Genomic DNA, 19,429 nt, shown 5'->3' on the forward strand with positions numbered 1-19,429 from the left:
GCCACAACTCCTGAAGACCGGGTGCCGAAAGCCCGTGCTCTGCAACAAGAGAAGCCACTGCAATGAGAAGGCCGCGCACTGCAACAAAGAGTAGCCTCCGCTCACCGCAACTAGAGAAAGCCTGCACACAGCAACAAAGACCCAATGCAGTGAAAAATAAATAAATAAAATAAATAATAATAAAATTTTAAAAATAATAATACTATGGGCCAAGCCATGTGCTAAGTACTATAGACACAGTGATGAACAAAGCAAAACAGGGACCCTGCACTCGTGGAGCTTACATTCTAGTGAGGAAACTGGACATTCAACTTTATTACACAGGTAATTATTTAATTACAGACTGGTAATTGCTATAGGGAGAAACAGGAATATATCAGAGGGTCCCGGCTTAGGCTGGGCCATCAGGAGAGGATTCACCATGGAAGGGATATCTGAACTTAGCTCTGAAGGATGGATGGAAATTAAGCAGGGAAAGGGAGGCAGGGAAAGGGCATAACACACAGCAGGGACAGCAGGTGCAAAGGTCCTGGGGCAGGGCAGCATGGCAGGAACAGAGAACAGGGGCAGCAAGAGCCATTTAGGCAGGCCTGGCAAGCTGGAGAATGATAGATCTTCATGCTAAGCCTAATGGGAAACACTGAAACAGAAAGCGATTTGGTTGGCTGTGCATTTTTAAAAATCTCTCTGAAACACCATGCAGAAAACAGAAGAGACAAGGAGGAAAGGTGCTAGGAAGCTACAGCAGGGATCCTGGCAGAGGGCAATCTAAGGAGCTCGTGACAGAGAGAAGAGGTAGAAATGACAGAAAGTGGCCTGGAAACACATCCCCGAATGCCCACCCTTATCTAAAGACACTTTTGTGCCCCTCCGCTCCCCTCCCCTCAATCATACTATGTGAGTCCAGTTCAGCATCCTGGGGGGATAGGGGAGGAAGGAATTAAGGGTCATGATCCTACCTTGCCCCCAGCCAGGAGGGCTCCCGCCAGGCAGAGCGCTCCACCCAGGGGAGGAGGTGGGCAAGGGGCCGGCCGCCCCGCCGGGGTCCATCTGCGGTTCACACGCCATAGCAGAGCCAGCAGGATTTCTGCTTCCCCTTCTCAGAGCTGTGGTGCATCCTGGAGCAGCCAGCTCAGCTTCGCCTGCCTTCAGAAAACGACATCACGAGAAAGAAGTTCAGGCCTGGTCCTGGGCAGGCCAGGCTCCTCAGGCTCTCAAGGCCAAAGCCATCACCAGACCAGTGAGAGCCACCCAGAGTCTTCCCTTGGACTGTGAACTTGCTGATATGCTGAGGAACGTTCTCAGAGGGAGTGAGGGGCAAGGGCTAAAACCCTTCAAGGTCTTGCCTGAGACTTCCTCTGCTCTGGGATCTTCTCCAGCTCAGACACGTCGAGGGACCCACAGAGAACTCACGAGCTGACCAGGCCCCACCCCCAGGCATCTGGGATTTCCCTTCCTGAGTACAGGAGAGGTATATTCCTCATGGGGAGCCATGTTTATACAAAGCAGCAAAATGTTATGAAAAGAAAAGAGCAAGGACTTTAGCACCAAAAGACCTAGATTTGAACCTTCACTCAGCCCTCACATGCTCTGGGACATTCACTGCCAGGTACTTGACTCCCTGAGCCGTTCTGACCTGATCTGTAAAATGGGTTCAGGGAGGCCTATCTGGCATAGCTGCTGTGGGGGTAACACAAGGAAACATAAGTATGGCATCCAGTACCCTGCTCATCATAAGGCCCATTTCCTCACAGGTTTTTCCCATTTAACAGGGTCAAAGATGTGACATGACCTGCCCAAGGTGGGATGGCTGGGAGCTGTGGAGACAGGAGATGGACCAGGCTATCCAGCTGCAGAATACAAGCCCCTCGTGCCCATGCCCCTGAACCTCAGCACCCAGCTCTGGCTATCGCTGAGCCTCCTCCTTAAACCACCTTAAAAAAGACTGGGTCGGGCTTCCCTGGTGGCGCAGTGGTTGAGAGTCTGCCTGCCGATGCAGGGGACGCGGGTTTGTGCCCAGTCTGGGAAGATCCCACATGCCGCGGAGCGGCTGGGCCCGTGAGCCATGGCCGCTGAGCCTGCGCGTCCGGAGCCTGTGCTCCGCAACGGGAGAGGCCACAACAGTGAGAGGCCCGCGTACCACAAAAAAAAAAAAAAAAAAAAAAATACTGGGTAGAGGGAGACTGCATTTCCCAGGTGTGATCTAGTAACAAGCTCCAGTTGGCATCTGAACTGCCAAGCTGTGGGATGGCAGGGACCACCTCCCCTTACCTAGCCCAAGCCTGGCGCACAGCAGGCACTCCCAAATATCACTGAGTACCGGTCAGTCATATCACCCCTTACTTCCTCCTTCTTATCTTGTATCCCCCAAGAGGCATGAAAGCAACAACAGCCCAAGGATGTCTGCCCTGCACTTGGCAATAACTGAGGCCCTTTGCTGCCTCACCTGATTATATCCTAGGCCCAGGAGACAAACAGAATCCTTGGATCCATTTTCCAGACCAGGAACCCAGGGACATCATAGCTAGGAACCTGCTGCCCGGAGAAGCTGTACTGGAATCTCAGAAAGGTCCTTGAGCCCACCCTCCCTCCTCCAGGCAGGAGGGACCACCCACAAGCTGGGGCTGCACAGACATCCTTCCAGACTGCATGGAAGGTTCATTAGTTGCAAAATCCCACAACTAGACATTGTCTTTGGGAAGAAGAAATCCCAGCACCCCAGTTGGTCCAATTAGCCTCCACAAAGTCCCAACCAGGAGAATTCATTCACCTGAAGGCCATTTAGCGTAATGGATAAAAGCAACCTGCACAGTCCTGCCACTTCCCACGTGTACGACCTGGAGCAAGTGACTTGTATCTGCCTCAGTTTCTACACATGTAAATGGGAATAATGTAACGAGGCTGTTGTGAGGTTTAAAGAATTCATACCTGAATCACTCGAGAGCAGCATGGGGCAAAAAGGAATATAGCAATCATTATTTTTACTCCACAGACACTCCCTAAGAACCTTCTAGTGCCAGGCCCTGTGCTTTCTAAACTATAAAACCAGAAATAAAATCTTAAGTCCCTGTTCAGCCCTCCCTGCTGGGTACCACCATCTGGTGGGAAAGAGAGACTCAGAGAAAGAGAAATAACAAACAGACAATGACCAAAGAAGGCAGTCAGAGGGAGCCGGCAGCGCCTTGGAATGAGGGAAGAGTGTTTCAGGAGGCTTCTTGGAGCAGGGAAAGAGGCTCCTGGCTCGGCAAAGGTAGAGCAAGAGAAGGGGCTACCGAGTAGGGAGAGGTACAAACCAGAGGCCAGGATGGGCCCAATCAGGGCAGCCTCTGCACTCACCCTGCAGCCCCTCATCCAACCTGGAGGCTGCAGAGGGCACGAGGGCTGTTGGCAAGACTGGCCAAGGGCAGGTGCTGACCCATCACCCATCAGTGTGTCCTGACCTGCCACCCCACTCAGCCCTGCACTAGCCCTAGGGGACAAGGGAGGGAGGGAGAGGCACCAGGGGTGGAGTCAGAGCCAGGGAGCGAGCGCAGCCCTGAGGTTCCTGTAACTAACGGGTCATCCACTTCCCAGCTTCCTTAACTCCCACTGCTGATTCCACTTAACCAGACCTTCCAGTTATCCATCTTTTTGAGCTGAGTGGCAAGCCTCTGCAAAGGAAGATATCCTAAAAGTCCCGCTGAGCAAAGGTCTCCATTTCTGCAGACACTGAGTGCCCAGCTTCCCCAGGAGGCCCTGTGCCTCACTGAGGGGTGTGCATGTGTGCCTTCGTGTGTGCTGGGGGAGAAGGGGACTCCTACAGTTTTCACAAGTCAGGTTTTGTTTTGTTAAACTGGAAAGTCCCAACAAGGGACCACAGAGGGTCTGTCACAGTAGTTTTGCGGTGGAAAAGCCTTGAGAGGCAATGGCTCCAAGCTCTCCACTTTCCACATGAGAAAATTAAGACCCAGAAACGAAAGTGAACTCTCCAAGGTCAAGGAGCCAGGTGGGGGATGGAGCCACAACGGAACCGAGCTCATTCGGGCAAGGGATGCTCCGCCGCATCTGGCCTTGGCCTTGGGCAGCTGAGTCTAGCTTCAGGTTCTGCCCTCAAGTCTCCTCCCGGGTCTGCTGCCTCTGGGCCTCCCTCACCCTGAAATCACTCCCACTGTCCCAAGCCCACCGGCTCCCAGGAGCCGCCCGAGAGCAGCTCCCAGTTACGACAGAGGGAAATGGGGCCCAAAGGCGCAGGAAGAAAGCGGACGCGGCCCGCGGCGCCCACCCCAGACCAAGATACGCGAGCCCAGCGGCAGCACGGGACCCGCGCGGCTCAAATCTGGGCTCGCGGCCGCCCGCGCCCGGGCCCGCGCGCGAACACAGGGGGCGCGCCCCGGGCCCGCGCACACTCACCCGTCCGCGCCGCCGTCGCCGCCCTCACCGCCGCCCGGGGGTCCCGGGGACGCCGAAGGTCGGGCGGCGCCGCCGCCCCACAACGCCGCACCCTCGCGGCACCTCTGCCCGCGCTCCGCCCGCCGCCCGCGCCGCGCGCCGCCCTCCCGGGTCCCGCCCCCGGGCCGGGGCGGCCCCGCGCGGTCACCCCACCGGGAGGAGCCGCCCGCCAGGCTCGCCTCGGGGCCCAGAGGGAAGCCGGCTCCCGGACCCGCTTCGGAACCGAGCTGGGAGCTGCCTTTCATAAGCCGGGCTCCCTCCCGGGACGCCGGGAAGCGCCTCGGCGCTCGCCGACCACGCGCGTCGCTTCTGAGGCGCGGGGGCGGGGGGGGGGGGGGGGTCACCGCGTCCCGGACGGAAAGAGTTCCAACCCCCCTCGGAGCCTCGGTCTCCCCGTCGTGAGAGCAGCGGCTTGCCTCTGAGGTCCAGCCCATGTCTGACAGTCACGGGACCCGGTGGATGAAGAAATATTTGGACCAGAAATTTCTTAGGGACTTGTTTTTTAATGAAAAGTTATATGTGCACTGTGTTAACAGCATCGGTTTAGGGATCAGGCTCCCTGAGCTCTAAGCCAGGTATCTCCGATTTTTTAGGTCATCTTCGCTATAGTGTTTAACCTCTCTGTGCCTTAGTTTTCTGTAAACAACAGATGATACTGTTTCATGGGATTGTGTAAAGCTCTAATCAGATAATCGGTGTGAAGTGTACACAACTGCAGGACACATGATGGCCGCTCACTAGACGTTGGCTGCCACCCCCAGCACCATCACTCGAGACTTCAGGGGTGTCTACAGTGACAACTAACCCCTTCCCTGAGAAAAGCACTAACCTTGCGTACATTTCCATAGAAACGTATGGACAGATGTGTACACTGTGCATTTACACAAAAGGGAACCTGTTCTGTTCTGTTGGACACCCTGCTTTTTCATTCAGCAAAGTTCCTTGGCATTCACCTCATGCCAGAACACTCCCCTCTGTCTGGTTTCTTTTTAAGGGGTGCGCACTCACCTCCATGTATCGTAATAGGAAGGCTCTTTCTTTCCTTTGCCTCTCTCCGCTCGTGGACATGTAAGGGGAATTCCCACTCTTGCTCACAGGCCTTGCTGGGATGGTCATAGCCACAGTGCCGGGTACATGCCACAGGCTGCGTATCTACAAGTAGTCTTGCCGAGTCAGAATATGGGTGCAATTTTAATTTCAGCAGATACAGCTGTCTTCATGCTCTGCCAGAGGCCGAGGTGGAGTGCTTGGGGACATGAGCAGGGCAGTGATTGAGCAACAAGCACCTGATGCTGCCCAGGCAGCATCCGCATTCATCAGACAAGTGAGCACCCAGGGAGCAGGCTACTAAAAATTAGTTTATTCATTTATTCATCAAAAGATCGACACCGAGGGCCTGCCGAGTGCCAGCCATTGTTCTGGGTACCACTGAGCAAGACACACAAGATCTCTATTTAGTTTGCCTAATTTCCCAAAACACAATCTGGGGGCATGGGAGCAAGATTCATGGGCTGTTGGAGTTCTACCTGCTGACTGGATGTTGAAAGGGATCCTGGGACAGGTGTGTGAACTGGTCACCATCTAAATTCTGCCTCCCGGGCTTCCCTGGTGGCGCAGTGGTTGAGAGTCTGCCTGCTAGTGCAGGGGACACGGGTTCAAGCCCTGGTCTGGGAGGATCCCACATGCCGCGGAGCAACTAGGCCCGTGAGCCACAGCTGCTGAGCCTGCGTGTCTGGAGCCTGTGCTCCGCAACGAGAGAGGCCGCGAAAGTGGGAGGCCCGCGCAACGCGATGAAGAGTGGCCCCCCTTGCCACACCTGGAGAGGGCCCTCGCACAGAAACGAAGACCCAACACAGCAAAAATAAATAAATTAAAATAGGTTTAATTTTTTTTTTAATAATAAATAAATAAATAAATCCTGCCTCCCCAGCAAGGCCTACCTCCTACATGAAGCCAGATGTCATACTCCTGCCCTTTCTGCTGAGCTACCTTCACTCTGCATTCTCACTGCCTGTCTCTCTAGCTTGAACATTGACACATCAGCCTCCTTTGCTAAGGAGGCAGAAGACGTGGACCTTTGGAACTGGCTGACCAGGCTCCACCACTCACTGGCATGTGAACTTGCACAGGCCAGTTCCCCTCTCTGAGTTTCAATTCCCTCATTTATAAAAGGATAAGAATATCTGCTAAACTGAGAGATTTTAAGAATTAAATGAGATGATGAAGTGCTTAGCAGAAAGTGCTGAGTAAAATTGAACTGCAGGCTTCTCACTGTGGTGGGTTCTCTTGTTGCGGAGCATGGGCTCTAGGCGCACGGGCTTCAGTGGTTGTGGCACGAGGGCTCAGTAGTTGTGGCTCGCAAGAAGCCCGTGCACCACAGCGAAGGGCAGCCCCCGCTCGCCACAACTAGAGAAAGCCCTTGTGCAGCAACGAAGACCCAATGCAGCCATAAATAAATTTTTAAAAAAGAAAAAAGTGAACTGCATTTCTGGGCAATTCTTTTGCATCTCCGAAAATACAGTAAATGGCAAGGCCTAGCACTATGGCGTGAGGGAATGGGGGCTCCATGGAGAATGGAGAAAGATGAATGAAATCTGATAAAAGGTGAGTAATACCTAGTAAAGTCCACTGGAAAGCAGTCTTCAGTGGCGCTATCTTGATGGATTCACAAGGCTCTCTGTGGTAGGCCCAAGCCCCTCCCCACCCCCCAGCCTATCCTGTACTCATCTTTACCCACTGTCCCCCAACCTCTGAAAACCCTAAGCTCCAAGAGCACAGACCATCTCTCGTTCCTCCTACACCTGTGCTCTCTCTCACTTCCAGTTCTCAGTGGTTGCCATCCTTCTCCCTCTGGAATGTAACCCTCAAACCTCATCCTCACCTCGTTGCCCAGATAACTGACACATTCTCAGGTCTCAGCTGAAAGGGCCCTTCTTCTAGGAGCCCTCTCCTGTCCTGAGCCCAGGCCAGTCCCCCATTCTTATAGTTACTCTTCCTTAACCTATGGCCACACCTAGCACTCGCTACGGTCAATGTTCAGTGTCCCCTTTCCCAAAAGGAGAATAAACCTTTGGGGCACAGGGCTGTTTCTGCCCATGCTCAGAGCTGGCCCCCAGCTATTGTTACACACATCTGAATTAGAGAATGAATGGCTATGAATGAAATTATCAGGGCCTCAACTACAGACAAATCCAAATAACCACAAACCCCAGCCAAAGCCACCCTTACTCAGCATTTAGCCCCTTCGTCCTGTCATGTTTGCAAGGGTTACAGGCCCATGTCTGAGGGTTAGCTGCCAACTAGCTGGCAACCTTGGTGAAGCAAGAGGGAAAGAACTTCTTCCTGGCCTGGAAGAATCTTCAAGTGTGGCAGCAGACAGGACAGGAGAGAGCCTCAGAACCATGGGATGAGTAAGTGAAAAGGCAAAGATCAAAAATTAGATCTTGTTTTTTGGAACCTGCCTGCCAGTTGTAGAGTCACTGACTTTCTCTTTTAGAAACACACTGCTCGAAACACTGCCATAGAACACACTGAACTAAATCATACAGCAACCCAGGCTGGGAAGTCAGGCAGACCTGGGTTCAAATCTAGGCTTGGCCACTAATTAGAGCCATCTTAAAGAGTATTTCCAAAAGCACGCCCCACAGTACGTTCCATTGCTCCTGGCTCCATTACATTGATTCGAAATCCTGGGAGTCACATCACACAGTGAGTACTCCCCTGTAAGATACGCACGGGAGAGCTTGGGCCTAGACACACCACTGTCCTTGGCAGGAATGTGCAGGGAGTTAGACAAGTCACATGCTATTTGTCAGGAAACTGGGTCAAAACCAGAAGAAATACTTTGGTTTTTTAAAATTTTTATTTATTTTTGGCTGCACTGTGCATCTTGTGGAATCTTAGATCCCCAACCTGGGATCGATCCCGGGGCCCCTACAGTGGAAGCTCGGAGTCCTAACCACTAGACCGCCAGGGAAGTCCCTGGTGAAAGTTTTTAGCGGTCTGGATAGAAGATCAAACCAGCCACAATATTCCCTAAAACCAAAGCCTAATCCAGGGCAAGGCCTTAACTCTGTATAATTGTGAAGGCTGAGAGAGGTGAGGAAGCTGCAGAGAAAAGGCTGAAGCTAGTGGAGATTGGTTCATGAGGTTTAAGGAAGGAAGCCATCTCCATGATTCAGTAATTGTTGACATAAAAGCTGCAGCAAGTTACTCAGAAGATCCAGCTAAGATAATGAATGAAGGTGGCTACACTAAACAACAGGTTTTCAATGCAGACAAGTCTTATGTTGGAAGAAGACGCCATCTAGGACTTTCATAGCTAGAGAGGAGTCAGTGCCTGGCTTCAAAGGACAGTCTCTTTTATTAGGGGCTAATGCAGCTGGTGACTTGAAGTTGAAGCCAATGTTCACTGACCACTCTGAAAATCCTAGGGCCCTTAAGAACTGGGCTACATCTACTCTGCCTGTGCTCTATAAATAGAACAACAAAGCCTAGATGACAGCACATTTGTCTACAACATGGTTTACCGAACATTTGAAACCCACTGTTGAGACCCACTACTTGGGGAAAAAAGATGCCTTTCAAAATATTCTTGCTCGTAACAATGCACGTGGTCACTAGCTGGCATGGAGAAAGCTACTGTTTGCAATTAAAACAGAGACTTTTTACTCACCAAATAACCACAGGATCTGCCTCATCTCTTAGCCTCCCTTGCAGTCAGGTTGGCTCACGTGATGCACGAGGGTCAGTGAGCTGAGAACAAGTGTCATTTATTTCAGGACGTAAGCATAGAAGAGCTGGTGCACGCTTGCCAACTTTTTCTTCCCTTGCCTCTGGAATCATGGGAACCATGTGCTAAAATGGTAGAACCACAAAGTGGAGGTGATCTGAATCACTGCATCACCACATGGAGAACAGCTGCCTTGGTCACCCAACATGTATCAAACATTGTAAGAAATCTTTGTTGTAAAGCCACTGAGACTTCAGAGTATATCCTATACCAACAAATAAGAGCTATTATTAGACATGTAATCAAGGATGATTAGGGTGAGAAAAGGAGAACCAAATTTTGGAAAATTAGGACACAATTTTTGAGTACCTAGAATGTTCCAGGGATCGTGTGGTACTTTCAGTAATTTTGTTGTTGCTTTAACAGTAGTTGTCAACTGGGTGGTTTTGATCCCCAGGGGACATTTGACCACGTCTGGGGACATTTTTGGTTGTCACAACTGACAGGGTACTACTGGCATCCAGTGGGTAGAAGTCAAGGACACTGCTGACCGTGGTCTGGATACACTTAGCCATACCAGGAGTAAAGTCCTAACAAAACCAGGTATAGTTTGGGACATATTAGGATTGAGATGCTTACCAGATAACTGAATGAAAATATCAAATAAACAATCTGAGAATTCTAGAGTTCAGGACAGTTGGAGATACAAATTTGGGTCTTCAATATAGATGGTATCAAAGCCATGAAATGTAGATGGTCTCAAATGGGGACGTAGAGACACACAAGAACAAAACCACAGGAAAAGATGCGGAGGAACCAGCAAGAGACTGGAGAGGCAAGGCAGCACACGGCTGCAGAAGGGAGGCTAAGAAAGTGTCTCAAGAAGGAATAGCCAACCCTGTCCAATGATACTGAAGGTCAAGCAGGCAGAGGACTGGACCCCAACTAGGTCATCATTGCTGACCCTGACGAGCAAGCAGTTTCAATGGCATGGCAAGCCTGACTGGAGTGCCTGAACAGTACAAAATGGAAGAGCTCATATAGAAAATTCTTATGAGGAATTCTGCGAGAGGGAACAGCAACTAGAGACGGAAGTGGCCTGAGATTCACCCATCCTCAGTCACATAAAAGATACAATTTTTTAAAAGGCCCTCTAATTCCCCCACAGTTTCAGCACAATGTTCTTTCAATTGTTTCTACGTACCAGAAATTATCTTGCAGCGGAAGACTTTCAGCTTCTAGGGGGTCAGAGGGCATTTTTTTTTTAATATAAATTTATTTTTGGCTGTGTTGGGTCCTCGTTGCTGCGCGGGCTTTCTCTAGTTGCGGCAAGCAGGGGCTACTCTTCTTTGCAGTGCGTGGGCTTCTCGTTGTGGTGGCTTTGCTTGCTGCAGAGCATGGGCTCCAGGAGCGTGGGCTTCAGTAGTTGTAGCTGGCAGGCTCTAGAGCGCAGGCTCAGTAGTTCCGCGGCACGTGGGATCTTCCCAGACCAGGGCTCGAACCTGTCCCCTGCATTGGCAAGCGGATTCTTAACCACTGTGCCACCAGGGAAGTCCAGAGGGCATTTAATTCTTAAGTGCTAGAGTGAAGTTACTATAGGTACTGCACTCAGCATTTAGCCCACCAGGAAGGAAACACGCTTGATAACCTGTCCAAGGCTGCCCCAGGACAGGGTGCTCTAGAGAAAAGGCAAACTTCAGATCTACTAGTTGCTTGCTGTTTTGTGTGTGTGTGGTTTTTTTTTTAATTTTTTGGCTGCGATGAGTCTTTATTAGGGCGAGCAGGCTCCAGAGCACACAGGCTCAGCAGCTGCGGAGCAATGGCTGAGTTGCTCCGTGGCATGTAGGATCTTAGTTCCCTGACCAGGGATCGAACCCTTGTCCCTTGCATTGGAAGGTGGATTCTTTTTTTTTTTTTTTTTTTTTTTTTGCAGTATGCGGGCCTCTCACTGTTGTGGCCTCTCCCATTGCGGAGCACAGGCTCCGGACGCGCAGGCCCAGAGGCCATGGCTCACAGGCCCAGCCGCTCTGCAGCATGTGGGATCCTCCTGGACCGGGGCACGAACCCGTGTCCCCTGCATTGGCAGGCAGACTCTCAACCACTGCGCCACCAGGGAAGCCCTGGAAGGTGGATTCTTAACCACTGGACCACCAGGGAAGTCCCCTGCTTGCTGTTTTTCAAAACAGTTGTTGGGTGAAATCATCCAAGGAAGTGATTTCCTTCCTGCTAAGATATGCACCATGAATATTTTCTAAGTATGTACGAGAATGTGTGTGATACATGTGCTAATTTAATTTCCTTAGTGAAATTCTGCAGAACATCTGGGTCAAAGTACATTTTGCATTATCAAAGAGGATGAAGCAGAGGGGAAAAATATGCATGACAGAGTCTTGACTTTTAAATGATTATTCGTACAGTATCAGTACACCAAGTAGTGACATGCAACAAGTTCTTGAATTCTATCATCTAGTAATTTTAAATAAGAGAAACCAAAAGCAGCCCAATACTAGTACCCACTGTTCTAACTCTTAGCCGGAAAGGACTATTTTAAGGCTGGCTGTTCACATAGGTTACATGTAACTATTTACTACTTTTTCATAGATAAAGCCCCTGACCTTCAAGAAAGAGGGAAAAAAAAAAAAATTTAATCCCTTTCTTTCTTAAGAAAATTGTTTTTTTTTAAAACTATATCTAAGGTCATAGGAAGGAACCTTCATGATCTAACTTTTGAACAAGTAGAGTTGCAACATAAAGCTATGACATAAAATTAAAAGAAAAAAAACTATATCTAAGAAAGAAAAAGTCAGTGTTCATAATATGCCACTCGAGCAAAAAGGCATAGGAAAACAGACAACATATACCCATTAAGTTTCTAAGAAATGTGAGGTAAAAAGATAAAATCTTTGGATAGGCCATAAGTTTGTACAAAGAAGCTATGATTGCTATTCTGCAAAAAGTGAAGGGACCTATTATATAATATACAGAAATAATTTAATGCCTTTTCACAAGAATATAACCCAAGCCTTGTTAAAGCCTCATATTCTATGAAGGCATCTAAAATGCCAATCCACGGCACAGCGCTTTTGCTCTTCCCCTATCCATTTATGCGGTAATTCTCATGGATTTCTGGCCGGATGTCACAGACAAAGGCCAAGAGGTTATCCAGGACTTCATCCCTGTTCTGCCGGAAGTAGGTCTGAAGGATGGTCATCTTCTCCTGGGTGTCCTTCTCCACTTCAGTGCTGCAACTGCCGTGGGATCCCAGAGCCTGGAGTCGGGGAGCAATGACAGAGGGAACGTCAGGACGATGCTCCGGCTGGACAGGAACAACATTTAATAAGCAACGTTCTGACTTTTGAAGAAACCCAGTCTCATAATGAATATAAGTAATCAGCAGCATGACTGAAGAGCGTGAGAGAAGTCAGGGTTCCACAGTCACATCCCTCTACAGCCTCACGTGCAGCCTTAACCAGAGACTGGAATGAACCTAAAGACCTAACACCTGAGGCCTGGTGGTTAGTAATATGTCTCCTTGTGTGGTTCTAAAGGGAGTAGATACATGGTGTTTTAAAAAAAAAAAAAAAAAAAAAAAGCTCTTAAAAAATAACAAACACAAAGGCAACACAATTTAGAAGGAATATAGAGTTTCACCATTACTGGTTAATGTTTTAGCTCTTAAGTTCAACAGTGGTTTCACCAGTATTAAGAATACGTGACATCTGTTCTTTCAAGTAGAAATATTCTACAAGAATACACAAGAAACTGTTAACAGTGGTTATCTCTAAAGAGGACTGTGGGTCTGGGTGAGAGGGAAACTATCCCTTCATTGTTGCCCTGTTTTATTGCTTGAAATTTTTAGTGCATGGATGTCTCACCTCTTCAGTTTCCATTTACAACTTAACACACACACTGATGGACAGATTTTCTTTCACTGTCCACTGTCTTCTCATTGTTAACTGTTATGCCTACTTTATTAGAACGTGATTTATCAGGTTCTTAAGGTATCACTTTTTTGTGCCTGAATCTTTTCATCACCTAAACTGCTATCACCTCATTATGAAGGTTTACAACTATATCCCTTCACATTTGTGTAACACATCAGTTTACAGAGCATTCTCTCATATGACCTGTTACCTATTCCTCCATAACCTATGAGAAGGCTATCACTCCCCTTTCTACAGTTGAGGAAACCAGGGCTCAGAGAGGTCCAAGTGGGGCTTCCCTGGTGGCACAGTGGTTGAGAGTCTGCCTGCTGATGCAGGGGACACGGGTTCGTGCCCTGGTCCAGGAAGATCCCACATGCCGCGGAGCGGCTGGGCCCGTGAGCCATGGCCGCTAAGCCTGCGCGTCCGGAGCCTGTGCTCCGCAACGGGAGAGGCCACAACAGTGAGAGGCCTGCGTACCGCAAAAAAACCCCAAAAAACCTTAGCCTTTACCTGGGCTTCCAAGCATATAGGTCAATAAATTCCATTTTGCTTAAACCAGTTTGAACTGTTTTCTGCTGCCTGTATCCAAGAGTCCTGATAGAGGTTCTTTTCTCTACGAAGCCTCCTCCATCCTTTCCCTTTTCCAGAATTTTCCCTACTTTCTCTGTACTTTCTGTATCTGTTTTTGTACTATTATTATATGCATCTTACACATCTTACACATTGTGGTCTAGCCTATACTACTGATAAGTGACTAAAGTGGGGCTCCATGTGATTTATGTTTATGACCATTACAGCCCTCTTCAGTTGTTGGTTTGCATTTTATTACTAAGTGTCCCTGACCACCAGACACTTTATTACTAAGTGTCCCTGACCACCAGGCTGTACGCTAAACTCCATGAGGGCCATGTCTATTTCTGTTCACAGCTGATCCTCTAGCATCTGGCACACATTAACTGTTCGAAAGATATTTAATAATATCTATATTCAATATATATATTAAATAACTTATCTATAAGTTATCTATATTTAATATCTAATTATATCTATTAATAACTCAATAATTTAACTGAATAAATTAAGACTAGGATTCAAATGTTAGTTAAAAATTAATCACCTTCAGAGATTCAGCCTAAGCATCCAGTAACCAAATTTTCACATTTCTACCAGAATCAGAATCTCTGAGCTACGCTGGATATTTTGAGAGCCTAAGGGGAAGAGGAGGAGAAGGAAGCCTCAGGAAACTAAGGCAGTAATGAAAATAAACTGAGCTCACCGCAGCTTCCTTGGCCTTGAATTCCTTCTCCCTCTGCAGGCGGTACTGTTCAATTTCAGCCTGGGCTTCTTCTTTGGCCTGCTTCAGTCTCCGGTTCTTTCCTGTTTTCAAAGGAAGTGGTTAAGAGACAAGCAGAAGAGGAAGCAGAGACTGAGATGGTAAATTCCAATAAACAAGCACAAAGTTTAAAGATACAGTCTCAAGAGACATGGATGGGGAAGAGGGAGAGAGAGAATTCAGAGCTAACTAATAGTACAAGCTCCTGCCTCCTGTACTTAACTAGACTGTACTTCAGAAGCAAGTGACTAGATAAAAAGGACCGCCTTCTATACCTACAGTAGACCGCAAAAATGATGCAAAAAATTTTGGAATGTGTCAGAATACTCTCTCAATCTCAACTACTAAGAACCAACATAAAATGGGTGACATGAGCCATCTGGGGAATTCTCTCTCTTCCTGAGAAGTAAACACCTAAGTAAGCTGCTGATTACAATTGGAGCTCGGCTTAGAAGCTTAGCAGGGAGGCTAATACACTCCCAACGGACATCAACCTAAACTGTAACTAATGAAACAGATGATGTAATATTGGAAACTAAAACCCATGCCTGTGCACAAGGAAATAAGTAAAAGTGGTTCTGGGAAGGAATTCTGAATGGGGAGCACTGGACATAAGACTGCACAAGCATCTAAGAAGTGAGGAGACACAGGGGCTCTGGTTTTTAGAAGAGCATAGTTTAACATAAAGCTGGAAAAAGTCTCTAGGTTCTATCAGAGGCTTTATGAAAACAGACCACAAGATCAACCAACAAGTTTCCCTGTTCACCAAACTTCTAAGACACCCAAATGTGATGGTGGGGGAGGGGGGCAGGTCCTAGACAATCAATTGAGGATTTATTTAATTCAGAGTAAAAGACATCCTGCATCTAAAAGCAAGCTGTTATAATTCATTGTATAGCAACTGCCGAAATCCCAGGCAGCCCATGTAGGTGAATGAAACTGAATTTAACCTTCCACCTCCTGATTAACAACAGGATTTTGAACTGGTGATGACCCCATGACATCAATCCTCCATGAGGCTAGTCTAAAACAATCAATAGGTGTCTAAGCCCCACAAGGACTATTTCTCCAAGTATATATTTACTCCAGTACTATTTAGTGCCTACTATTTAAGGTCTGCCGGAGCCAACTTCTATCCCAATGCCCCACATGCTGTCCTCCTCCTCTGCTATATATTCAAAGCCATATTCCAAAGTCAAGGTTCTTTTCCAAACCAACAAATTTTAACAGCCTGAACATTATGCAGTAGCTCCACATAATTTCACAATACCACTGTCCTGATCACTCCCAACAACTATGGCTCCCTGAATTAATTACTTAGTAAACCATTCTCCGCCTGTCAGCAAACACCTTCAAAGTTCAATTTTCATTGGCTTCTCTGAAAACCTGAAAATATCTGAGGAGGAAATCATTTCTTTTAAATCTTGTTGTTTGTGGGCCTTACATGTGGAGGCCAGCGTTTTGTTTCACTCCCAATGACAAACCACATACACATTTTTAAAACGTTTATGGTCCAAGCAACGATTTCATGAAAAACTGGGGTTGGACCGTTTTACCACATCATGTACTGCCTCTTCCCCATTCCTAGCTGGGTGTGTCAACCATAATTACAGATCAAGAAAGAGAGTAACTTCTTCAAATTATAGGTCTTCTCGATACTTCTGTTCCTAACCACCGCAAATTCTGAGATGTGTATTAGCCATAAACTCACTCCTTTAAAACAAATTCTTTCAGTCACTATGTAATAGCTACCTGAGATATACAAGTCTGTGCACCAAGCCTGATGGGATAAAGGAAGATGTATAATATGACCCCTACCTCCAAGGCACTCAGAATCATTCTTACCATATGCCCGGTACCTGTCCTTGCACTTCCCCCAAATATTCTCACATGCTTCCCAACAGATACAACTTCCGCTGCTGAGCTATCACAGGACAAACTCTGAGAAGTCATTCTGGAAATACTGCGTCAAGGTCATGATCAGAAATACTCCATGAGGGACACAGAACTTCCCAGTCACCAGAGCAAGAATAGAAGACTTGTTCCCATCTCCAGCTCCCTCAAAGAAAGCTTTTCCAATGAAATACAGAGTATCACAACCCCTAATTGAAAAAGTAAAAGAGCCATGCTTGAAATCTACTTGGGTATGGGATAAGAATATAAATCCTATTCTGGGGGAAAGCACACCAAGAAATTACTAAGATTAATCGTTTTTGGTATTTTACCCCAGCTATGTTGTTTCCCAGGGTATGGTCATACCATTTTTCTCTGAGCCTCATTTTTCCCATCTGTCAAATAGGAATAGAAACATCTATCTCACCAGATGGGAAACTGAAGATATAAAAGTTAAATCAGACATAGTCCCTATTCTCCAGGAGCTTAGTCTAGTGACTGAGCCATATAAAGAAACAGCTTACTGCACAGTGATGACGGGAATAGGTACTTGGGGAGGACTCCTAGCCTAGTCTGAGGGGAAAAGATGAAGTCAGGGAAGGCTTCCTGGAAGAACTACTGCCTAAATTTTGATATCTGAAGAAGCCTAAGTGTTAGAGGATGAAGAGTAACTAGGAAAAGGCTCTTCCAATCAGGAACCAGCTGTGCAAAGGCTTGCAGGGGAAATCAACCAGGGCGCCTTTGAGCAATCACTATGTCTGGAGCGAGTACCTAAAAAGGGAGATTAGAGAAGAAAGCCACAGCCTGATGCAAAAGCACCTCCTACACCCTCTTAAGGAATTTAGGCTTCGTTGCGCAAGCACTAAACGTCTGTTGACTACAGGGGCGGTGGGGAAGTCATATCCGCAATTGAGAGGTATGACTGACTGCAGTGAGGAGAACCAAATGGAAAAGAGGAGGAAGCCTCCCACTCACCAATCTAGATTCGATCTACCTGCTAAGTTCTTGAGCAACCTCACACTTCTCAACTCTAGCCCTCCTCGCACCTGCAATTAATCTACCCCAAATTTGCTTCCTTCACTGGGGCTTTGAATACCGCAGTAAAGACCACAGATGTCCCAGATACCGTGTTTGGCACGTATTAACAGCACTGAAAAAACAAGTGTAAGGAATTAACGAATTAGGCTACTACGGGAGCCTCAGAGAACTTGATGCCCTGGACTAATGATGCTGGCTGCAGGGATGGAGAAAAAGTGAACAAATAAACCTTGGCAACTGACTAAACATGGCGAACGAGGGAGGGTCTGAGACCTGGCAAACAGGACTGTTTCCAGACTGAGCGAAAGTGTAGATGGTGGCTCCCTATAGTGAGACGGAGGACCCCAAAGGAATAAGTGCGAAGGGGGAGAACAACGCGTTCCGTTTGGATAATCCACGTTACACACCCCCGAGACGACCCTAAGAAGGACGTCCACTTTGTCTCCACGCCCTATCTACTAGCCTACATCGCAGCTCTCAGGCGACCTACAAGACTTCCAAAGCCTCGGATCCAGAGAGCAGCGAGTGCGATTGTAACCAACCCCCCCACCCCGCCCCCGGCCCCGTCAGCAGTTTTTCGGGCCTCACCCACCTACCACCTCCCGCGGCCTGCCCGCAACTCTTGGACTCGCGCCACGCCTGGCCGCCCCAACCCCAAACTCACGCTTGCGGGCCTCGGACACCTTCTCGGCGGCCCGCTTCTCGGCCTGGAGCAGCTGCTGGATACCCTGCGACTGACTGGCCATAGCTGCGGCGGCGTTTCCGAGACGCCACAGACAGGCCTAAATTGGCTCTATCGCCCCCTCGGGTCAGCTAACCCAGCTGCTCAAGATCTGCGCCTGCGCCCGCCGCCCCGCGCACCATCACGTGACCTCCGCAACGCCGCGTCAGCTGACTTCACTTGGCGTCTTGTGACTCGGAGGGGAAGAGGTAAGGTGAGGCGGGGCGAGGCGGGGCGGGACGGGACGGAGGCGGGAGACCAGAGCGCCTTGACTGCGCCTGCGTAGGACCTGCTGTTGCTGTCTTCCTTGCTCACACGCAGCTCAAGGCCCTTTCAAGGTCTGTCTTTTCTCTGGTTCCATCTTTGTGGCCGCTCTGCGACGTCGTTATTGCAGTAATCCCTCCCTTTACAGTAAGCTCACATCGAGATCCAGAGAGGAGGGGCCAAGTCAAATCACTTTCCCCTATTTTGCCCACTGTGTACTCCCGCCCCTGTTTGGAATTTTCTTTGGCACTCGGAATATATTTGGGGACAGGCTAAATTCTTGCCAGGCTCTTGGGTTGGAATCTGAATTGGGAATAGGGAGACTTGGGGTGAAGTCTGCCACTAATCTGTGTGATTTGAGGAAGGGTGTTTTCCCTTTCTTAACCGAAGTTCAGGAAAGGATTAGTGTTTTCCATAAATATTTGATGAATGCCTGCTGCGACCGGAGACCGCTGTTGGTACTGAGGATACAGCAGAGAGCGAGACCAACAAGGTTCCTGGTGGAGCACGCAGTTTATGGGCAAAACCAGATTAAACTAAAGGGAAAATTACAAACTGTGGTAAAGTAATGAAGGAAAAACGCAGGTTTCTCTACGAAGGAATAAGGAAGAGGGGGTGTGGAGGTGACTGTGAAGACTCTCCCAAAGAAGTGGTATTTAAAATGATATCAGAATAATGAGAAGTTAGCCAGGAAAGGATAGTGGGAGACAGTGGGGGTGGAGCGTGATTAGGGGAAAAGGACATGCATATGTGGATTTGGGGGGAGCAACATGGCACAGAGAAGTCTCCCACCGCAAATAGGGAGGTAGGAAGCCAGTGGTTGAGTTTACAATATGACAAGCAGTGTCCTAAACGCTTGAAAACTCCTTATGGTAACTTAGAAGTAGTGTTATTAACCCCATTTTGTAGCTGACCAAACTGCATCTCACAGAGGTTAAGTAACTTGCCTGAAGTCAAATCCCTGTTAACTGTGAGATAAGGTGTATGGATCTAGCCAGGGCTGCAGAGTGGAATATCTGACCCATTGTGCTCTTCTCTGAGAATCTTGTGGGCTGTGGAAAGGACCAGATGATCTAGAATTCACCAAGCACGAC

General features: G+C 48.4%; 2 protein-coding genes and 1 long non-coding RNA gene across 11 annotated transcripts in view; 1 reads left to right on the forward strand and 2 right to left on the reverse strand.

Moving 5' to 3' along the window:
* TMEM268 (transmembrane protein 268) overlaps positions 1–10,530 on the reverse strand; it is a 29,839-nt gene extending 19,309 nt beyond the window's left edge. For 2 of the 8 annotated variants that reach the window (XM_032635797.1, XM_032635790.1), the window contains exons 1-2: positions 9,104–10,530; positions 960–1,146 (exon numbers count right to left, since the gene is read on the reverse strand). In XM_032635797.1, coding sequence (XP_032491688.1) covers positions 960–1,068 — 109 coding nt within the window. In that variant the 5' untranslated portion in view covers positions 1,069–1,146; positions 9,104–10,530. Of the gene's footprint in view, positions 1–959; positions 1,147–4,389; positions 4,525–4,581; positions 5,581–9,103 lie in introns of those variants that run through there. The other 6 variants (XM_032635795.1, XM_032635794.1, XM_032635793.1 and 3 more) reach the window with 6 other exon arrangements.
* LOC116755831 lies at positions 5,769–11,933 on the forward strand. Its single transcript, XR_004350478.1, has 2 exons — positions 5,769–6,036; positions 11,288–11,933. It is a non-coding gene; the product is annotated as an uncharacterized LOC116755831 (long non-coding RNA).
* On the reverse strand, positions 5,774–18,264 carry ATP6V1G1 (ATPase H+ transporting V1 subunit G1). Of its 2 annotated transcripts, XR_004350477.1 has the most exons (4): positions 18,015–18,202; positions 14,363–14,463; positions 11,556–12,428; positions 5,774–6,060 (listed from the first exon to the last, which is right to left on the reverse strand). XR_004350477.1 is itself a non-coding variant. In XM_032635799.1 (3 exons), exons 1-3 carry the CDS (start codon positions 18,094–18,096, stop codon positions 12,255–12,257), a joined length of 357 nt encoding a protein of 118 aa, XP_032491690.1. In that variant the 5' UTR covers positions 18,097–18,264; the 3' UTR covers positions 11,431–12,254. The 2 variants fall into 2 exon arrangements, 1 of the variants encoding a protein (XP_032491690.1); XM_032635799.1 differs by lacking the exon at positions 5,774–6,060 and having other exon boundaries at positions 11,431–12,428; positions 18,015–18,264.
* Positions 18,265–19,429: the final 1,165 nt, after the last annotated feature.

The sequence above is a fragment of the Phocoena sinus genome, chromosome 6 (genome assembly GCF_008692025.1).
Source record: "Phocoena sinus isolate mPhoSin1 chromosome 6, mPhoSin1.pri, whole genome shotgun sequence".
NCBI classification, from domain to species: Eukaryota; Metazoa; Chordata; class Mammalia; order Artiodactyla; family Phocoenidae; genus Phocoena; species Phocoena sinus.

Coding starts and splice junctions, on each gene's coding strand:
- ATP6V1G1 (XM_032635799.1), bottom strand. CDS start 18,096: ATGGCCAGTCAGTCGCAGGGTATCCAGCAGCTGCTCCAGGCCGAGAAG. Junction 14,464..18,014: donor GGTGTCCGAGGCCCGCAAGC/GTGAGTTTGGGG, acceptor CTTTGAAAACAG/GAAAGAACCGGAGACTGAAG. Junction 12,429..14,362: donor TCAAGGCCAAGGAAGCTGCG/GTGAGCTCAGTT, acceptor CCCCGACTCCAG/GCTCTGGGATCCCACGGCAG.